The following is an 18,221-nucleotide window of genomic DNA, read 5'->3' on the forward strand; positions in this document are numbered from 1 at the left end:
TGATTTCTTTTCATGTTCCCAAAAGAAGCCTTATTTTATTGAATTTTTTTGGTCATTTAGCAACCTTTAGTTTTAGCAAAAAAAAGTCAACAAAATTGTTACATCACTCTTTTTACTTTTCTACACATCTTTTTATAAAAATTTAAAAAATTATTAAAATAGTATGTTGTCAAATGAGGCCATTTAAAATTCAATAAAATAATTTATCATTTTGATCTAAAAAAATAATTTATATATTTGAAAAATATCAAAAATAAATATAATATTTTTTTTTCCAAATAACAGGTGCCGATTGACAATTGCCAAAAAAAAAATTGTACTATTCCATTCAAGCGAGCAGACGACCGAATAGATAAAAAATTTAAAAATTATCTAATTTATTAAACATATTTTCAAAATTCAAACCAAACATAACATTCAAATATAAGGATAAAAACTTGATTTGAAAATCACGCTAAACACAACCTAACTTTTAACCTATCTCTCCAAACAACCCCTTTTATATCAAATAGTGCCTAACTTACCATTGAAATAAATAAAGGGCCCAGCTTGTTTGAAGTTGAGATCAAGACTGGATCCGTCCAGTTCGGTCCATGGGGCCTATTTTTGGGGCCCATTTTAATAATCTAAACCGTTCAATGCGTAGAAATCTTCGAGTACTACATGCATATAGAAAATCACATTGATCGGATATCAATAGCTATGTGATCAAATCAGTTTTGTATAAAAAAAATGGACGGTGAAACAATTAATGGTTGATAAAAAACTATTTTGTTCACATAGCTATCGATATCCAATCAACGTGATTTTTTATATACATATAGTACTTGATGAGTTCTACATATTGAACAGTTCGGATTATCAAAACGAGACCTGTGATGAGCCTCCATAGGCCCAACAACACGATCTGTCCGATCTTAAACTGGACCAAAGCCGCTTCCTAAATAAAAACCCCTCATCCAAACGGATCCACACATTGGAGTTTTGAATTTGGACACAGCCAGCCAGGGAGCCAATAGTCTCCCGTGTCGTGTGCGTGGTGATCCTTGATGAGAGAAAACGGCGTCGTAACATATTTCAAACTCCGCTTCCCCTTAAAACCCTAGAATAGTAGTGCAGGTTTGGTCTTTTCAAAAAAAAGGTTAGGTCTTTTCAGCCTTGTCCACACCACAAGCACAGTGAGGTGAGAGAGCCAGAGATTCCAACAACAATGGCTCAGTTACAGGCCATCTCATCGAGTTCATCTCCCAACTTCATCTTCTACGGACCCAAGCAAGGTATTCTCACTCACTCACTCACTCACTCGTACATTTCTTTGTGTGTGTATGTGTTTCGTTTTTTTTTTTAACACTCCCTACATTTTGTTCTCATGTCATGTCTTTGTAATTTTAATTAGCTTGATTTTGATTTTAAATTTATGATTTTATCTCAACCAATTCAATGACTATTTTGTTTCAAATACCCTAATCATCGTTATCAATTAGACTTAAGTTGACACGAAATTAAAGGACTAAAATGACACACAGGAGAAACGTAGGGACTGTAATTTATCCCTCTTTTTTTTTTTTCATAGCATACATCAGACCAGAAATTGATGATATGGTGAGAAATTAACTATTTATGCGAATACAGACATTTAATTTCTCTTTTTTTTTTTTTTTTTTTTTGGTGGGTATTTGCTAAGCTTCTAATTGTAATAAAATTTGTTTCATTTACAGATCCATTCCTACATCCTGATAAAGTATGCTGTTCAAAGAAGTTGCCTTCATTCCAAGAGGTAGTAGTCTTTTATTTCCCCTCGATCAAGATTTGTTATTATTATTTATTTAAATTTTAATATTTTTTTGGGTGTCATACATGATAGATGGGTTATTTGTGTGAAGGTATTGATGGGATTATTTTATGCTATTTTGATTTTCTTTTTCTTTTTGGGTATGGCAGCTAGGGGCGAGAGCGAGTGAGCTTTATGGGCACACAATTGTTCATAGCAATGGGAATCTTACTAAAGCTTGTACCAATAAAGGTATCAAGCTAAGTGTTTGTGTTTCTATAGTCCATTTTGTTTGCAATTTAAAATTGTGGAATTCTATAATCTATATGTTGCCATACTTTTTTATATGATGACGATTGATGGAACAAATTCACACAACAAGGACAAGGGGGTTGCTTTTGGAGTTTCACAGATAAAAGGAACTCATGTTGATTTCTTTACTAGTGACAATATATTTTTATAAAGTATATTAGTGGCAATAGTTTTTTTAACGTATCATGTTAGGCCTTTTTATTGTTATTGTACTTTCCTTCTAAGTAATACCTTTTCTGTTTTGGGTTTTGTTCACCACACCTTCATTTTTCCACAATATCAGTCTTTTGTCTGATAAATCATAAGTATTGAGATACGGTTGACCCTTTTCAAATTATTACTATAGTTTCAGCTTGTTATTTTTCTCATCTTATTACATAACATCAAAATGGAACTAAAAAGACTCCAACCTTGGATAATTACTCGGTGGTATATTTCTTGTACATTTTCTAAAGCTCTTGATATATTCTGTTTGGTATTTCATTTATTCCTTTTTCTTGCATTTTCTTTAATTTTTGGCCTTAAAAGTGCAGCTATTCAAGCGATTTTGAGCAGTGAAAAAGAGACGGTAACCTCTTCAGCTGGCAGTGGGGGAGTTTTACGCAAAAAATTAAATAAAGTGGTTTTGGCCTATAGTGGTGGTTTAGATACCTCAGTCATTGTCCCATGGCTAAGGTAGGCTCAAAAATTTTGTCAAGGCATGTTTACTCTTGTGTTGTATCTGAAAATACATCGTTATTTGCAAGCACCTACATGTTATAGACATCCTATTTTTCAAAGAACAACTACCATTCTAAGTAGTGTGGTATATTCAGTCTTAAACTGGTGTTGATTTCTATTTGTTGGATGGGACAAAAAAGCACATGACATGTCCTGGTGTAACATTTCTGTTTAATGTCGAGTTTAAGATGTAACTTTATGGAGAGAGTGCCGGCTGCATATTCTTCAGTTCCATGCTACAAATAGCATTTTTTTTTTCCAGCTCATGTTCATGCTTGTGATATGTTCTATAATTTTGCTTTTACTTACTCATAGTGCTTCTTGTATTCTGGAGCATTAACTGCATATCCTTTTAAATTATTATATTCTCTGTTTGTGTAATCTTGTATCATTTTGCATATTGCAGGGAGAATTATGGCTGCGAGGTGGTTTGCTTCACTGCAGATGTTGGTCAAGTATGTTGTAATTTGAAATATTCACATACTTTAAGCTTTGAATTTTTCTTTCAATCTACTACTTGGTGATTTCTATTAAATAAAGAGTAGTTTAAGCTGAGGTTATATTCTTTTGTTTGTGCAATAGCATGATGAACTTCATATGTGTGTCATTGTTTTACCCATGCGTGTGATACCAAATGCTAATTTTCAACAGGGTGTAAGTGAATTGAAAGGTTTGGAAGAAAAAGCCAAGGCAAGTGGAGCTTGCCAATTAGTCGTGAAGGATTTGAGGGAGGAATTTGTGAAAGACTACATATATCCTTGTTTGCGAGCTGGCGCAATCTATGAAAGGAAGTACTTGCTAGGGACCTCAATGGCCCGCCCTGTTATTGCCAAGGTGAGCAACAAGGATGATTAAGAATTGAGATTAATAGTGATTATATGCAACTGCTTCTGTTAAATGTCTTTTACTTATGTAGATGCATAGCTGCAATTTTTAAGCTATCTTCATTCAGTGTCAGCTCTTATAATCGGTTTCACATTCACTTCAGCTCACTAAGAAAGATAGGCATGCATGTGGAAGCAAGTCCCTTTTGGTATTGTCTATTAAACCAAATGAGAAAGCTTTCTCTCCCCTTAAGAATCTGAGATGACTAAAAGCTCACATACTGCATTCTTCCATTTTCTTTTTCTTCTCTTTGCTAGTATAAGCTTCCTGTTGTCTCCATAATTTTCTACATGGTCTACATCTTGTTACTTAATGAATTAAATTACCCATGTTTTATGTGCTATTTCACGTGTCTGCGTGTCATGTTTGTTTTTATTTGAAATGTTACTGTTTGGTAAAACCTATTATTTGCAAGTACATGCATTTCTATTCGTGGGAATTAGAGTTAAACACTCTTTTGATAATGGGGCTGAAGTTTGGCTCTTTGGCCAACGACATTATGCCTCAGAGATGAATGCAGCACCCAATAAGAAGTTGGTCCTTTCAGTTGAATTCAGATGGACTTCTCAAAATCCTACCTGAACATCTAGGAAGGAAACATAAGCATTTCAGCAATTTTCTTTTTATTTTATTTATCCCCCCTTCTATTCATGGGAATTAGAGTTAAAACACCTTTTTGATAATATGGGGCTGAAGTTTGGCTCTTTGGCACGTGATATTATGGCTCAGAGATGAATGCAGCATCCTATAACAAATTTTCCTTTCAGTTAAATTCAGATGGACTTCTCAGAATCTTACCTGAACATCTAGGGAGGAAACATAGGCCTTACAGTAATCTCCTTTGTTAAAACCTATCACCTACTTCACCAACCTATCACCCACTTCACCCACTAAACCTAACCCACTACACCACTACCACCTCACCTACTCCACTAAACCCACTACACCACTACCACCTCCACTTCACCTACTCCACCTACCACCTCCACTTTACCTACTCCATCTACCACCTACTACCACCTACTCTTCTATATATAGGAATCATTGTAACATTCAATAGATCAACAATAACATTACACATAAATCAATAATACATACAATTTATTCTCTCTCTATTTCTCTTTATACATTAAATTTTACATGGTATCAGAGCAAGGTTAACAACCTAGTCATTCTGCTTCACCGGCGGGCGGCAGTCTCGCCTTGGCCGCCCGCCGGACCTCAACACATACCTCCTCTCCTTTCACCTTGGTCTCACCTTTCCGATGCTCTAGTCTATACCATTGAGGTGCCAAAGGGCTATCTGGTGGAACCCTTGTAGGCACTTCATTCATGTCGAAAGTCACTTTCGCTATAATATCATCACCACCTTCATCGGCGTCATCCAAGTCGGCAACGGCAGCTTCGAAAGCGTCCTCTTCACAATCATCCCTCTCTACTACCCTTTACTGGGTACACTCTGGGCACAGTACCATGCCTGACCGGTTCAGGCCCTTGACCAAGGAAGCCCCAAGCCCACTTGTTAGGTGGCCTTGGTTCATAGCTCTTGCTTTCCTTTTGTATGCCTGGAGAACAGTCTTGTGGGAGTTGTCCAACTGGAAAAAGGTTTTATCAAGTATTACCCAGTTAGTGGGATACCTCTTAAAACTTGCACTGGCCCTTATTTTCCATTTCATTGGTGATCCAGTAACTTCTCTGATCAGAGGAATAGAAACTACACTTTACACCATTCGAGCTTTCTACTCAGCAGTGATAGCATATACTCCTATTCCAGAGCTGACTCTGATCATCGTGTTGGTGTCTTCCGTAATTGCCATTGCTGAAGCTTCTGTTCCAGACTCTGTAGACAGCCAACCATACCTTCTTACAGTAGCTGGCTTAATCGGTTTTGCAGCCGTGAGAGACTTCATCTCCGAGCTGTCCTTCTGGACGCTCCTATTGGGATTGTTTGGTTTTGCTCGGTTTGTTAAGAAGAGGGATTATGTTTCTCCTGTGACAGCTACTCCGAATCCAGATGTTTTCATCTGTACACTGATGTTTTCCATCACTGAAACAAAGTTTGGGACGTAGATTTTGCTGTACCACTTGGCATATACCACTCCACTTCCTTTTCCTCTCATCTTCTCCGATGCTCAGATTCTCCAACCCATATTTTTTCTTTCCACACACTCCTGTTCCCCACTCAACTTTCTTTTTCTTTTTCTTTTTTTATTATTTTACTCCATCTTTTGAAAAGAAAACGAAACACAAATTGATTCTTTTTCTTATATATATATATATATATATATTTCTTTTTCTTCTTTCCACCGCCCAACTTTTCCTTGAACCTCAACTTTTTATCTTTTCTTTTAAAAATATATATATATATATATATATATTCATTCCCTCTCATTTTTTCTGCTGAGTCTTGTAGCTTCCAGCCATTCGGATTTGCACAATACACCCATATTTTATTCATCTCAGGGATCAACCCCGATTACAATTTTACACACACACACACACACACACACACAAAAAAAAAAAAAAAAAAAAAAAAAAACAAAACAAAACAAAACAAAACAAACAAACAAACAAACACCCACCCACAGTGGGATTTTTCTTCTCTACTCTGCCGCCGGTCTTTTCTTCTTGCCTCCGTCCTGGGCGGCCCTTGCTGGTGTTGTCTCCGTATTTCCCACTCCACTGGGCATGATCACTACTCCCTGCTCCTCCACTGCAGCATATGGCGGACCTCCAAAACGGAACATCACGGTGGCCTTCCGCTTCAGCTCCTTATTTTCTGCCTTTAGCACACTTATCTCTGCTCGCGCATCCTTATACATGCGTTGGAGCAAAGCCAGCTGGGAGTTTAACTGCTGCACCTCATTTGCCCTACTCTGCAGCCGGTTCGACAAGTTTGTAACCGCAGTCATGGTTTCCACACATGACTTGAATGTATACTGAAGCCTCGTTTGGGGACCATCCCTTTTAGCCAAAAAGCCAAAAAGTTATTAAATTAGCCAAAAAGCCAACAACTCATACCAAAAAGTCAAAGATTCTCTTTTCTCTCTACTTTTTGCACATCTTTTCATAAAAAGCCAAAAAGTCATCCCAAACATACTAGTTTTTTTTAGCTCATATTTTAGCCAAATAGCCAAAAAGTTACTAAATTAGCCTGTTCCCAAACGAGGCCTGATTGGCTTCCACATCCGACTGCACTGCCATTCTTTGCTCCACCGACCGCATCGGAAAGTTCAACGGAGCAAACTCCGGGGCGCTTGGTTGAGGTTCCAGTGCCACCGTACCAGTTATCTCTCTTGTTGACTCGTTGAGGTCGGGAAAGAGGGTGAGCAGACCGCGGGAAGACGAAGCCATTTTCTGGGTTACAAAGTGTTCCAAAGTTTCTCTCTCCGAAGAGGCAGAGTTTTTCAGAGACGGGTTGGTTTCAGCGGTTTCAGACTGGTATGCACAGCCTCCGCCTCACCCTTGGTTTAAATAGCCAGGGCCGATCCGCGCATCGCGCGCCATTTGCCGACAGACGACAACACGGGCGCGCAAGCCAAGGCGCTCACGTGCCTCGCCAACATGTCCGGCACATCTTTTTATGACTTGGGCTCGCCTTTTGATGGCACGCCTTTTTATGGATTGGGCACGCCTTTTGATGGCACGCCTTTTGAAAAATTGGGCACACCTTTTGAGGGTCCGACAAGACTCTATAAACTGTCCCGACATTGATTCCGGTTAGCTCCTTCAAGGGTCCGACAAGACTCTGTAAACTGTCCCGACATTGATTCCGGTTAGCTCCTTCATGGGTCCGACAAGACTCTGTAAACTGTCCCGACATTGATTCCGGTTAGTTTCTACATGGGTCCGACAAGACTCTGTAAACTGTCCCGACATTGATTCCGGTTAGCTCCTTCATGGGTCCGACAAGACTCTGTAAACTATCGGCAAGACTCTGTAAACTGTCACAACAACTGTCACCACATTGTCTGCTACAACGGTCCGACATGACCCCATAAACTGTCTTCTACATCGGTCTGACACCGCCATCCAGTGTCCTCTACACCGTTATGACACCACCATACAGTGTCCTCTACAACATTATGACACCCCCATACAGTGTCCTCTACAACGTTATGACACCACCATCCAGTGTCTTCACCAATGGTCTGACACGACCATACAGTGTCTCCTATCCTCTTTTATTTTTATGTATTTTCTTGTTTTGTTACTCTCTCCAAACTCAAGTTGGTTAGTTCCTATCCCCCTTGAGTTTGCGGGGGCTGTTAAAACCTATCACCTACTTCACCAACCTATCACCTACTTCACCCACTAAACCTAACCCACTACACCACTACCACCTCACCTACTCCACTAAACCCACTACACCACTACCACCTCCACTTCACCTACTCCACCTACTGCCTCCACTTTACCTACTCCATCTACCACCTACTACCACCTACTCTTCTATATATAGGAATCATTGTAACATTCAATAGATCAACAATAACATTACACATAAATCAATAATACATACAATTTATTCTCTCTCTATTTCTCTTTATACATTAAATTTTACATGGTATTACTGTATCTCCTTCTATTCATTGGAATTAGATTAAAAACACTTCTTTTTTTATTATTATAATGGGGCTGAAGTTTGACTCTTTGGCACATGATATTATGCTTCAGAGATGAATGCAGCACCCTATAACAAATTGGCCTTTTCAGTTGAATTCAGATGGACATCTCAGTATCCTACCTGACAATCTAGGAAGGAAACATATGCCTTACAATAATCCCCTTCTAATCAAGAGTCGGGATGTTTGGTGGCGGAAGGGATGGAGGGTAGTCAAATTACTAGTTAATGTAGAAGTAATGTTCTTTTCCCATATACGGATGCTTCAGTATAGAAATGTTTCTTTGATGGTTCAAATTGTCAAACTCAGCTAATTTCTTGGCAATGTGTTGGATTGAGGTAGTTGTGACAAGTGTAAAGCTTGTGAACATTTGTAGGTAAAACGATGCTCACTTGCCATTGTTTCTTTTAGAGAAGTGAATCATTTTCCTACCAGTGGCTGTTGTGTCATCTGTTTGCTGTTTCATATAGTTGGGTTTCTTCCCTATCTTTTAATGTATTTAGTATCTCAAAATGTAAAGCACAAGTTTTCTTTTCCGATGGAGGATCTGCGTTGCTGCTTGGCTTTTATGATCTCTTGAGTTTGAATTTTACCAGATTTGAGGATCTGTTTTAGTTGTCTTGTACAAGTTATACACTCTTATCATTCATCTTCAATGGTAGGCCATGGTTGATGTTGCTAGAGAAGTTGGAGCTGATGCTGTTTCTCATGGATGTACTGGGAAGGGAAACGATCAGGCATGCTTCTGCAACCAAAAAAAATAAAAAATAAAAAAAATCAGTGTTTGTTATTGTTTTTAAAAGTTAACATGGCAGATCTTGTAAATTACTCAACAGTCCTGCCTTTTTATATATACAGGTTCGCTTTGAGCTCACTTTCTTTGCTCTAAATCCTGAACTCAATGTTGTGGCTCCCTGGAGGGAATGGGAAATCAGAGGGAGAGAAGATGCTATTGAATATGCTAAGAAACATAATGTACCTGTCCCAGTGACCAAGAAATCCATTTACAGCAGAGACAGGAACTTATGGCACCTCAGTCACGAGGTATTCTGCAAGTTTTTGTTTTGGGTTTTTGGCTGCTTATAGTATATATCCTGTTGCCAACATTAGTTGTTGGCAACAATACCCCCACTCTCTTTTCTTTTTTCCTCTTTATTTTATTTGTTTGGTTTATGCTGAGCTCAATACACAGTTCAATTTCTGGAATTAAGGTTATGTAGTTTTGTTTGTTGATCTTGAGTGATGATTGTTTGGAGTTAAAGTCTGCAAGTCATTTATGAGGACTGGTGTCAAGACAGGTCGTGCGTGCCTTGTTTTTTTCTTGATTGTCACTGTAAATCTTATAGTTACTAATGTACATGTTAAACCTTTGAAACATGTTTGTTTGGAATTGTCAAGGAGAAAAAAATGGAGCCTCAATTTAGTAATTGTTATATAGATGTTCTTGTATGGTACTTTTTGCTGAATTTTTGTATACAAATTTCTTGATGTCAGTTATTTTGTTACAAGTCAAACTTATGGGATTTAGTTGACTCAATCTTGTTATTGTCTTCTTCCCTTGTTTTTTATTGTCCTTTTGTCTGAGGAGTAGATGTCAGATGGCATGGGAGCAGTTCCTCTCTGCCTTACATGCGTATGTGGAATGAGAGAAACCAGAGGTGTTTTGATAGTTGTGAGAAGTCTATTTTGTGTTTGAAAGGAACTATTTTTTTCTCCATTCTTTTTTTGGGCTTGGGGAGAACAGTCCTCTCTCCATACTTGATTTTGTGTCTTTTTAGTATTGAATACATGCCTACCTGGGATTTTTTGGTCTCTTACTTTTTGTATACGGTGTGTACAGTACAGTCTGCGCCCCTTTTGTGGCATTTGATTAGTGAATTTTACTTATTAAAAAAAATCCGAGGTCTTAATTCTTTCATAGAAGTATGAACTAAGAATTTCTTTGTTCTCTCTCTCTCTCTGTGTCTGGTTTTGCAATGAAGGGAGACATCCTGGAAGACCCAGCAAATGAGCCGCAGAAGGATATGTACATGATGTCCGTTGACCCAGAAGATGCACCTAACCAACCTGAGTAAGTTTCTTGTTTAATGTGCATTTCAATTCCTTTACATTAGTTGCTCTTTTTGATTTATTCACTTGTTTATTTCCTTTACATGTGCTCGAATCCCACGCAGATATGTAGAAATTGGGATAGTTTCAGGACTCCCCATTTCAGTGAACGGAAAGGAGCTCTCCCCTGCATCTCTTCTCTCCGAGCTAAACGAAATTGGTGGGAGACACGGAATTGGCCGCATCGACATGGTGGAAAACCGTCTTGTTGGTATGAAAAGTCGTGGAGTCTATGAAACTCCAGGTGGGACCATCCTCTTTGCCGCTGCACTCGAACTTGAATCTCTAACGCTTGATCGTGAAACAATTCAAGTAAAAGACACCCTTGCCCTCAAATATGCCGAGCTGGTGTACGCAGGCAGGTGGTTTGACCCACTTCGCGAGTCAATGGATGCGTTCATGGAGAAGATCACAGCAACTACCACTGGATCGGTGACTCTCAAACTGTACAAAGGTTCAGTTACTGTGACTGGACGAAAAAGCCCCTATAGTCTATACAGGCAAGATATCTCATCGTTTGAGAGCGGGCAGATCTATGATCAGGCCGATGCTGCTGGATTCATTCGGCTTTATGGACTTCCAATGAGGGTTCGAGCGATGCTTGAGAATTGAGACCACGTAGTTTTCTGGGTGGGTGTTGCAACTTCAGATTTTGGGCTTTTGGGTCGAAGTTAATAACAACTGGTGATTCTCTCTCTTATCTTTGTTGTTTACCAGCTCTGCCTATGAATGTAATCTGTCTTGGCGCTACTTAATAAATGTTATTTTAGTAGGTTCTGCTACTAACTCTCACCTGGTGAGCTTGTTTAATAGAGTTTTGGCTTTGCCAATTGCTGGTTGAATATATATAACAATGAGAGAGAATAATATTGAAGGTTGTAATATAGCTTTGGCAATTGAGAAGCCATGAAAATGGGATTTTTCTTGGCGTGACTTGCTTATTTTTCACTTGTGTTGATCTGAGCTAATTGAATTGTAATTGTAATTGTAATTATATATTATATATTATTTCATTAAATTCATCTTAGAAAAAAAGGATGACAGTATTTTAAAATATAATGTAATCAGTTTAAAGAACACCGCTACAGAGTTCGAAAAATCAAGGCTCGAATGGTTCGAAATCTCAAAACGACGTCGTTTTAGGACTTTTTTTTATTCTCTTAACGGTAAGATAATATTTTCCGTACCATTCGAGTCTCAGTTTTTCGCATTTTTGTCAATCTAAATTATTGAAATAAAACTTGCGGTTAGTTCACATGCTGCATTTTAAAGGAAAATTTTAGAATGGCATGGATCCGTCACTAAAATTGTGTTTAGATTATAAATTTAGATAGAAAAATGTACTATATTAAAATTCATGGGATAAATCATATTTACTGATATTTGATATGGTGTAATTAATTCTAAATTTTAATTAATCTTAAATTTTTATTTTTAAATTACAAAAAAAAGGTTAAGTGTGGTTCTAAAATTTACATTGACATGACATTTTATATGATGTTAATTTTAAATTTGATGATGGAAGTTAATTTTAAATTTGATGATGTGTTACAATCTCGCACTTTCAAAAATAGGAAGAAAAGAAAAGTCATCAAAGGCAAAAAAAAGTTTCAAAAGCTAAAGATTTTTTAATTCAATTTTATTTTTTATAATCACTTTATATCTCTGCATAATTCATTTTCCCTCAAATATTTCATACAGATCTCAAGAAATAAACACTTTATGGAGGAATGAATGCTTCAAACCTAAGTTTACATAAACTTCTACTCACCATTTGATCTCTGTTATGAGTAAGTAACTATGCATTCAACATATTCATATACATTACAATTCTTAGTAACTAAAACTAAGTACAAAAGTTGGGCCACGTTCATTCATGTGTTTTTGCAAAGCCAGGCATTCTATATTTGCTGACACTGGCCAAGAAAATTTTAGCCATTTTTGCGACAAAATAATGATGTTTGAACCAACTTTTGCAACAATTTATGAATGTAATGCATTGGATCTTTGGTCACCATCGGCAGTTGACTGTACTTGAGCTGCATACTGCAAGTTCCAGAGGACATCCTCAAGAGAGGGGCGAGTCGATGAATCAGGAGAAATGCATTTGTTTGTTACAGAGACGACAATTGACAATGATTCTTGAGCGCAAGAGGCGAGTACAAGGGGATCCACTACTCGCCTCTGGCTGTCCTGGCTTCCAAAGGACACCTATGAAATGCAGAACACAGTTTCACAATTCATGATTCAATTCATATATTCAATACGAGTTTCAACTAAGACTATTTGAATAATCTTGCTGTTATATCATCTAATTTAGTTTGCAGAGTTCACTATGATTCAATTATGCTTTTATTTTATTTACGTAATGCATGAAACGATGTAGTTTTAGCCTTTCTCAAAAAATAAAAAAGAATTTAATTAATTCCATCGATATACAAGGTTTTATATCTATATGAACTTTTGTTGGCCTTGGGAACAACAAATTTAGTTATATTGACATTTATTTCATTTCAAACCGCATGTATTTGTATAGAGTAATGTTAGGGATATAATATTTCTACCAAATATATAATCAAATGTCTTACATGAGTGCGGAGTCTACACCCATGTGGGACCCACACTCATGTGAGATATTTGGTAAAATATTTTGTAGAAATGTTGGGGCCTATGGCATTTTCTGTTTGTACATGTATAGACATATAATCCCTGGGTTCAATCTTAATAGCCCTTTTGAAAATTTTAATTTTTTAAGAGACATGTAATCATTACATTTGAATTCAAATTTTATAACTCAAATTTTATAACTTGTATTCCAATAATGCCCTTCTCTTTTTCAATTTTTAATATATTTCTACCATTTAAAAATGGTACTTTGACTTTTAAAATAGAACTAACAAAATGGGACAAAGGGAGTATGTAATTACATATTATATTTTAAACAAGATGAATCTAACGGTTCACGATTCAATACGATTTATTATTTTAGCAAAACAATTTACGATTCAGTTTGTGATTTGATAACAATGATCAAGATATTGATGGAAGTTGGGAAGACAAGTTAGGAAGGCCAAAGTTCAGTTAATACCATTTCATTTAGCAGAAATGCCTCCCTCTTCGCAGATATCGTTTGCCCAACAAGCGACTCGAGTAATATGAATCCAAAGCTGTAAACATCATCCTCCAAGCATTTCATTTGCCTGCAAAGATATGTTCATATTTAAATATCCAAGAAAAATAGCTACTAATACAATCAAATTTGCAACAAAGAAAACTAATAGACATGTTTGGTTATGTTTTTGTTATTTGTTTTCATTTTTCGTATTTTACAGGAACAAAAACATTGAAAAGTTTGAAAAACTCATTGTTTTCATAATATTTTTATTTTTGTGCTTGAACAGTTTTCAAAAGTCAAAACTTTTTGATATTTCCTAAAAATTGAAGGTTTTTCAAAAAAATAAAAATAAATTGAAAACTATTTTGAAACACAGTTTACCAGTTTTTTTTTTTTTTTTTGAAAACGAAAACGAAAACAAAAGTACAACCAAACAGGTTAAATGTTTTTGATCAAGAAGAATCAACGGCTCATCCCTTTCTTCACAGTAATGTTATTGATCCAAAAGAGCCTATACCATGATTGACGACCATCTCCCTTTGCCTACAAATCAAGAAAATCAGTTATTACAGTTGGTAGTGGGGACAAAAAAGACTTATCACAAGGCCAACCAACCAACCTACATACTAGGGAGACAAATACCTCGGATATATCAGTTTCTTCTGCAACAATAGACAAACCATAGTCACTCAGCTTTGCCATCCGATGCTCATTCAACAATATATTATTTGCTCTCAATCGATTGTTGAAGAAGCCGGGAATTATTCCAGTATGTAGAAAGTGCACGGCCTTGGCAATGCCAATTAGAACTGCCAGTCTGTCTGACCATTTGAGAGCCTTTTCGGGACTGTTCTCTACATAAATGAGTATAAAATAGTTGATATTTCAATTGATACATACGATCTATCTACCCTATAATTTGGGGTTCATGGTGTTATCCAATTCATGAAATTTCCTATGTTTGGTTGAGTTTTCATATGAAATTTGAAATTCTGTTTTTGGACTTTGAATGGCCTCTAACTATTACTATTTTGTTGTTTTCAAGATTACCTGAGAGATGTGTCCGATAATTCCCGTTGGGCACATATTCATATATTAGATAGACTTTATTCACATTAGGTTCCTCTCGCTTTCCACTATCAACGCAGTGCCCCAAGAGGCAAACCAAATGAGGATGCCGAAGCCTTGCAAGCAAGTCCAACCTGAGTTTAAGATTCCGGATTGTATATTTTTTCGACACAGTCAAGTATCGTATCGCTACTTGGGTCCCATTCTCTAATCTTCCTCTGTGAAGCTGCCAAAATAGAAGCGATGAGTTAAGAGGTACTATTAAAATGGAAATAGAAGTACAAATATTTGAGCCACCATAGCTGGATAGATCAGAGCTCAAGTAAGCTGAGCTTGAAATTTGATCCAAGTACAATTATTTGAGCCACCAGTTAGGCCATTACAGTAACTTTGACTATCATGCAGTTGACAGATTGCATGGCATAAAAGGGAGACTATGAAGCACGGACACCTCTCTGGAGGTCGCGTACTGGTGTTCAACATGGGTACATGCTCCGGACACACTAGAGGAAGTGTCCCATTTTCTTTTTTTCTAGTGGACACATAGGGGACAAGTTGGGACACACTTCTATTTTTTCACCATAGTAACATACCCAAGGTTGATGAATTTGATGATAATAAATATTTGAAATAGAATGAATATATAATATTCAAATATATGACATTGACATATACTAAATATTTGTTTTGCATGTGTCTCTTGTAACTTTCTTTGATTGTGAAATCACTAACAAAAGCAATTTAGACAAATAAATATAGTGAACAATACATTTTGTAAAGATGAAGAGCACAATATATGTTTAGATGTTACCTTCCCATATGAACCTTCACCCATCAAGGTAGACTTATCAAAGTTGTTTGTAGCTTCCATCAATTCTTCAAAAGAGAACAATCGACACAATGGGATACCTTCCATGCCTAACTTTGATGCTTCAGAAATAAACCCTGAAAAAAATAGGACATCACTTAAAATTGCCATTAAATGTGAAGAATTATATCCAAAAGCTTCTAATAAAACCTTCATGGAAAGGATATACATCAAACTAAGGTTCAAAAAGTGTGTTATTTGACGGGTACACGAAAGTGACGAAGGTGCTTTTTGACTAAAATTGAGAAATTTCTCAGTTTTAGAACTGAAAAAATAAAAGTATGCCTGGTTTAGTTCCCATGGGATGGGGGTTCTCAAGTTCAAGCGATCTAATGTGCATGTTATTTGTACTATAGATAAAAAATTTAATAGATCAAGGGACCTACTTGCATTTGTTAGGATATTGGAGGAGAATCCGTTCACAGAGTTATCCTGCTCTGCCTTATGCAGTAAATGGTGCTCTGATGTTCCACGATGGCAATACTGTCTAAAAACAAGAAGAAATCCAAACGCTAAAAGCACGATAACAACAATAATTCCTCCAATGACACCTACTAATAGTGCTACATCCATAGCTTTGGATTCTTTTCTCTTCATGTGGACTTGTATACAGTATGATTCTGGATGTTGATGTCCCAAATCAGTTGACAAGCAATTCCCATCATACTTCACAACTCTCTTATCCGATGCAACGCTCAAACAAGTAGGCAACCAACCTCGGATCCAATTGTTGGATATATCGATGAGTTGAAGATTGCTACAATTCATATGAATGGGAAGTGATCCACTCAATATGTTTGATGCCAAATTCAAATAACTAATGTTGGGCAGAGAGAAAAGTCCAGGAGGCGGCATTCCTCGTAGAGAATTGAATGACAAATCAAGGCGTTGAAGACGAAATAATTGGCCATATTGCTTAGGAATTTCACCTGAAAATGAATTGTTGCTGAGAAAAGCCATAATCAAAGCTTTGGGCATTATGGGCAGTTCTGATCCTAATTTGTTATCACTCAAATCCAGTACTTGTAAGCTAGTTAAGCCACTTAGATCCGGTAATTTACCGGAGATTTCATTGTGTGACAAAGAAAGAACAGTCACAGTACCAATTCTCTCTATTGAAGACAGCAATGGACCACTCAACTTGTTGTCCCTCAAGCTTAAATTGGTTAGGTTTGACAATGAATCAAACCAATCAGGGAAGGTACCATTGAAGAAATTGCCATCAAGCGCAAGATTTTGAAGATTCACCATTCTAGAAATCTGAGGAGGAATTGAACCAAACAGAAAATTTGAACTCAAATCCAAGTACTCAAGTGAATATAATCTATGGATCTTATCAGGAAGTGGGCCCCACATTCCCATAGACACCAAACTAAGAACTCTCAAGCTGGTTAGCCTTGCCAAGGTGGCAACAAATGAATCCATAGAGAAGTTGATTGATAGGGTTTGATTTGGAATTGCAAATCCATCAAAGTTTGTTACCTTTTTGGTCTTGTCACCCAAAACTTTGAGCTCAGTGACAAAGTTGTCTTGGCATGTCATGTTTGCTTGAGTAGATGACAAATAGCATAAATCAATGCTACTATTTTTTTTCCAAATCTCCAATTGTTTTGGATATTCCAATTGCTTCCTCAGCTGAAGAATTACTTGGGTTTGCGAGGATTGTAATTGATGAGTACCCAAGAAAGAAAAAGTCCAAGAAAGGAATAGTAGTAGGAACAAGCTAGACCACCCCATACCTTGTTTGATAAATAGTTTCCAAAAACTATTTTCGGGAATGTTTTAAAAACAACCCAATTTCCAAGAAACACTAAAAGCTGTTTTCGAACACAAAAATGAAAGTCATATGAAAATGATGTGTTGAAAACACAACATGATTCCTTGATAAACTAATGGAGTTTGAACAGATGGCACATTGGTGAAGCCAATGTGATGTGGAACATAGATCAAACATAAGGTAGGCAAGGTCTACTCAACAAGAGAACTCAGAAATCAGCAGAAGAAAAACCCAAGAAGAGAAAAAAGAATAAGTTAGGAACAGTGACAACCCCACGAAAGATGAGACAGGGTATAGATAGATTTATATTGAAATGTCTGATTTGATTGAGTGAAATTTCGAGAAAACCCAACAAAGATAAGAGACAAAAATAACAGAAAATCCTAACTTTGGAGATTAAGTGTGATATATAGCAGAAAAAAACTCCATAATCAAGCAAGATAAGCAAGACCCATGAAGGAAAAACATGGTTATCGAACAAACATTCTAAGAAAATGCAGAGAGAGAGAGAGAGAGAGAGAGAGAGAGAGAGAGATGTATGGGCTGTTCGGCAATGTAATCTTGAGATTTGAGAGGTTGTGGGATAAGTGAATTGTTAATGTATTTTAGTGCTTCCACATGGTGTTTTTCCTTGAAGATTGTGAGATTCGTTGCATTGATGAAGTGGGTCATTTCCAATGAATGAGAGAGAGAGAGAGAGTTGGAAGTTGAGTCTCTCTCTCTTGCTCTCTCTAACAGTGAACATTGAGTGAGCAGTGAGAGAAGGGAGTGGAGGGACCAACAGGAAAACGATTAAACAATTGAAGGGTCTGTTATTTATTTTGATTGGCTCCGTTTGGCAATGGATTTTGTGACTATTTTAGTTACAATAGATAAAATAAATTATTTTAAATATAATAAATAAAATATCACATTTAATTTATAATTTTTATATATTTTTCTCATAAAAAAAATTAAAAAAATTAAAAAAT

At 36.8% G+C, this 18,221-nt stretch overlaps 3 protein-coding genes across 3 annotated transcripts; 2 read left to right on the plus strand and 1 right to left on the minus strand.

Annotated features, from left to right (window-relative positions):
• The first annotated feature begins 942 nt into the window (after positions 1–942).
• On the plus strand, positions 943–11,363 carry LOC114316200 (argininosuccinate synthase, chloroplastic). The gene is made up of 10 exons (XM_082922530.1): positions 943–1,277; positions 1,719–1,777; positions 1,942–2,023; positions 2,617–2,758; positions 3,210–3,258; positions 3,455–3,637; positions 8,976–9,050; positions 9,172–9,357; positions 10,296–10,384; positions 10,488–11,363. Exons 1-10 carry the CDS (start codon positions 1,211–1,213, stop codon positions 11,032–11,034), a joined length of 1,479 nt encoding a protein of 492 aa, XP_082778656.1. The 5' UTR covers positions 943–1,210; the 3' UTR covers positions 11,035–11,363.
• LOC145823175 (uncharacterized) lies at positions 4,890–5,880 on the plus strand. Its single transcript, XM_082922531.1, has one exon. The coding sequence runs from the start codon at positions 5,021–5,023 to the stop codon at positions 5,756–5,758; it is 738 nt and encodes a 245-aa protein (XP_082778657.1). The 5' UTR covers positions 4,890–5,020; the 3' UTR covers positions 5,759–5,880.
• Positions 11,364–12,030: 667 nt separating the features above from the next.
• Positions 12,031–18,051, minus strand: LOC114316192 (putative inactive leucine-rich repeat receptor-like protein kinase At3g03770). The gene is made up of 7 exons (XM_082922532.1): positions 15,860–18,051; positions 15,417–15,550; positions 14,588–14,831; positions 14,180–14,391; positions 14,055–14,080; positions 13,511–13,622; positions 12,031–12,633 (listed from the first exon to the last, which is right to left on the minus strand). The coding sequence occupies exons 1-7, from the start codon at positions 17,208–17,210 to the stop codon at positions 12,406–12,408; spliced, it is 2,307 nt and encodes a 768-aa protein (XP_082778658.1). The 5' UTR covers positions 17,211–18,051; the 3' UTR covers positions 12,031–12,405.
• Between the last annotated feature and the right edge of the window lie 170 nt (positions 18,052–18,221).

Source organism: Camellia sinensis, chromosome 4 (genome assembly GCF_055761805.1).
Source record: "Camellia sinensis isolate YWXY chromosome 4, ASM5576180v1, whole genome shotgun sequence".
NCBI lineage: Eukaryota > Viridiplantae > Streptophyta > Magnoliopsida > Ericales > Theaceae > Camellia > Camellia sinensis.

Bases quoted from the DNA above. Each gene is read 5' to 3' on its own strand.
- LOC145823175 (XM_082922531.1), top strand. From the start codon at position 5,021: ATGTCGAAAGTCACTTTCGCTATAATATCATCACCACCTTCATCGGCG.
- LOC114316192 (XM_082922532.1), bottom strand. From the start codon at position 17,210: ATGGGGTGGTCTAGCTTGTTCCTACTACTATTCCTTTCTTGGACTTTT. The intron at 14,832-15,416 runs GTAACATCTAAA...CTATTTTGGCAG, and splicing joins GTGAAGGTTCATATGGGAAG to CTTCACAGAGGAAGATTAGA. The intron at 12,634-13,510 runs GTATTAACTGAA...TGCATTTCATAG, and splicing joins CATTTCTGCTAAATGAAATG to GTGTCCTTTGGAAGCCAGGA.
- LOC114316200 (XM_082922530.1), top strand. From the start codon at position 1,211: ATGGCTCAGTTACAGGCCATCTCATCGAGTTCATCTCCCAACTTCATC. The intron at 3,638-8,975 runs GTGAGCAACAAG...CTTCAATGGTAG, and splicing joins CCCGCCCTGTTATTGCCAAG to GCCATGGTTGATGTTGCTAG. The intron at 9,051-9,171 runs GCATGCTTCTGC...TTATATATACAG, and splicing joins CTGGGAAGGGAAACGATCAG to GTTCGCTTTGAGCTCACTTT.